General features: G+C 49.4%; 1 protein-coding gene across 1 annotated transcript; it reads right to left on the bottom strand.

Moving 5' to 3' along the window:
- Window positions 1–517: 517 nt before the first annotated feature.
- Window positions 518–2,170, bottom strand: LOC117282981. Its single transcript, XM_033754898.1, has one exon. It carries the CDS (start codon window positions 2,168–2,170, stop codon window positions 518–520), a length of 1,653 nt encoding a protein of 550 aa, XP_033610789.1.
- Window positions 2,171–2,578: the final 408 nt, after the last annotated feature.

Genomic DNA, 2,578 nt, shown 5'->3' with positions numbered 1-2,578 from the left:
CTAACAAAACGTTTGTAATTCACTCCTGCTAGTACAACGGTACGGGGTTTCCTTTCACTCTCTCTTTCATTTGTTTTGCCTAGCCTGTGGGGTTCCCTTTTGCCCATACATTTTGTGCTTTCCAAGAATAAATTCTGAAAAAGGGTTCTCTGCATGGATTCACTCTTGCTCTGAAATTTACATTTCGAATCATCCTCCAAAAATTTTGTCGCGATTTTCGAATCGGGTTTGACTATTCTTTCTTTCCTCTTTTTATCTTCCGGACTACGTTCGGGGATCCAGTTCGGCCTTTTCATGGGGGGTCTGGGGTTCGAGACTTTCCTTAAGGCATGGTTTGAGATGCTTCAAACTGAAGAGCCCCCTGATCTTGCCTTTGGAGTCTGACAATTGAAGGGTTAATTTTCCTTTGGACAATGAATGGCCCCTCAAACGGTCTTTGGAACTTGGATGTTAATCCCTGCGCGGTGTCTGCCATGGGCTGGCACCTAACTAACACGAGATCGTTACGCCTAGGTTGTCATTTGGTCCTCCCAGTCTTCCGTCTTTCGTTTCGTCGGTCGGCTCGTAATTTCATTCGAGCGTAGGCTTTCAAAATTTTGTCAGATAAGATATCTTCNTCTTCCATGGTAGGGGAATGAAGTAAAATGTCGTCCACGTATGATACCACATTTTCCAAGTCGGTTCCACCCAGTGTTGCTTTTATGGCCCTTATAAACGCCGGTAGTGAGTTCCGAAATCCATACGGAACTCGTTTGTATTGGTAAACCGTGGATTCGGACATAAATGCCGTGTACTTTCTAGAGTCTTCATGTAGCTCTATCTGTAAATAAGCAGAAGTCAGGTCAAGGGACGTGAAATATTTTGCTCCATGGAATCTTTGTAAGAGCTCATTCATGGGTGGGGTCCTCTCATGATCTGGGATAGTATATTGGTTCACTCGACGTGCATCAACGCATATGCGTATGTCACCGCTTGCCTTCTTCACTACCGTTAATGGGTTAAGGATCGGGGAGGAGCTTAACTCAATGACGTCATCATCAAGCATCTGCTGTATCTGTTCTCTAACAGCTGGCCGCAGGGCGTACGGAATCGGCCTCGAATGACCTATTATAGGCCGGTCGGCATCTACCTGAAATCGGTAGGTGAAAAGTTTGCACTTCCCAGGACGCGTTGTCAGGTGCTCTCTGTACCGGAGTAGAACCTGGTACAGGGCATCTTGTTCAGCCGTGGACAAACTATCCACTTGCTCTACTAAGGAGCGCAGGTCTGCCGCTTGCAACGACCGGGGGTCTGGGAAAGGGGTTTTGGGGTCTGGGATGGGTTGACCGTGTAGCAGGGCGATCCCTACCGAATTCAATTCTAATTCAGTAGTGGGTGGGGCTTCCAGGCTAGCAGTAGCTCTGCTGCGGGGGCGGCCTTTGCAAGCTGCCACACTCGCTGGAACACACTCTCCACGGGAGTTCAACTGACACCTCTTTGGGTCAGGATCCGGGAACTCCTGGTTCCTCTCCGGGTCAAGTGGTCCTGGTTCGATCCAAAGACCGGGCCTAGCGCCTTGGGTTGGCTCACTGCCTCTTACGGTTGGTTGGGTCTGGGATCTACTGCAGCAGTCAGCTGCTCTGGAAAGGGGAGGGGTTGTGTCATAGTCAGCTGATTGAGGGTTGGGTCGTTGACCTGTTGACTTGTCTCCTCTACAAGCGCCTTGCACTATGGCTCTGGTAGCGAATGTCCGTCGTCTGGTCTCGCCGTCACGGACATAGCTGAACATGTCCGAGCTGAAGTCGATGGTAACTCCATGCTCTCTCAAGAATTGGCAACCTAAAATGGCATCATTGTTCAGCTGGGGTGAAACTAGGAAGATGGTCTCGAACACATCTTGGCCTATAGAAAATTCTACTAAGGCCTGCCGACGAATCCGCTTAGATCGCTTGCCGAACGCTGTTACGAGAACCACTCCCTCAACTGGTAGTGTGGGGATCGTTAAACCTGTCCCGATTAATTTCTCGTAGGCTCGTTCCGACAAAAGGTTTACTTCACTGCCGGAATCTAGAATGGCGGTGAATCTGCACTCTTTTGCTTTGATTTCGACTTGAGGACTGTTTGCTAGGTTAGCCTCGTTTATGAACAATACTACATTGCCTGTAGTTTCCTCAAAGTCATTGTCACTCATTTCGTCATCAGACTCCCTCTCTCTACTGGGTTCGCCTGAGGTTCGGGGTTCGTTGGGTGGACCTTGGAATACGTGAGGTATCTTAACGGGAGTCATTCGGTCCTCCATAACTCCACTTAATGGTTTCCCGAATGATTGTCGTGAGGTCTGTCCTGTTCTAGTCTTCCCTGGTATGGAGGTGCATTGGGGTTAAGGGGGCCGGAGCTTCCACCTTCGGATTCTCCGTCTCTCCCTGAATTATGGTTCCTACGATTTCGTCTCCGATAGCCGTGTGATCGACCTCGGGACTGGGAAAACTGCACTTGGCGCACCTGCGTCTGGTTCTGACTTCTGTGGTCATTTCGATGCAGGTTGTTCCCTGGTCGATTGGGGTTGGAATTTTGGGATTGTGTGTGTGTCCTCTGATAA

The sequence above is a fragment of the Cryptotermes secundus genome, unplaced genomic scaffold (genome assembly GCF_002891405.2).
Source record: "Cryptotermes secundus unplaced genomic scaffold, Csec_1.0 scaffold1070, whole genome shotgun sequence".
In the NCBI taxonomy this organism is placed as follows: Eukaryota; Metazoa; Arthropoda; class Insecta; order Blattodea; family Kalotermitidae; genus Cryptotermes; species Cryptotermes secundus.
Note: the sequence above shows the minus strand (reverse complement) of the source record. Positions and strands in the feature narration are given on the sequence as shown.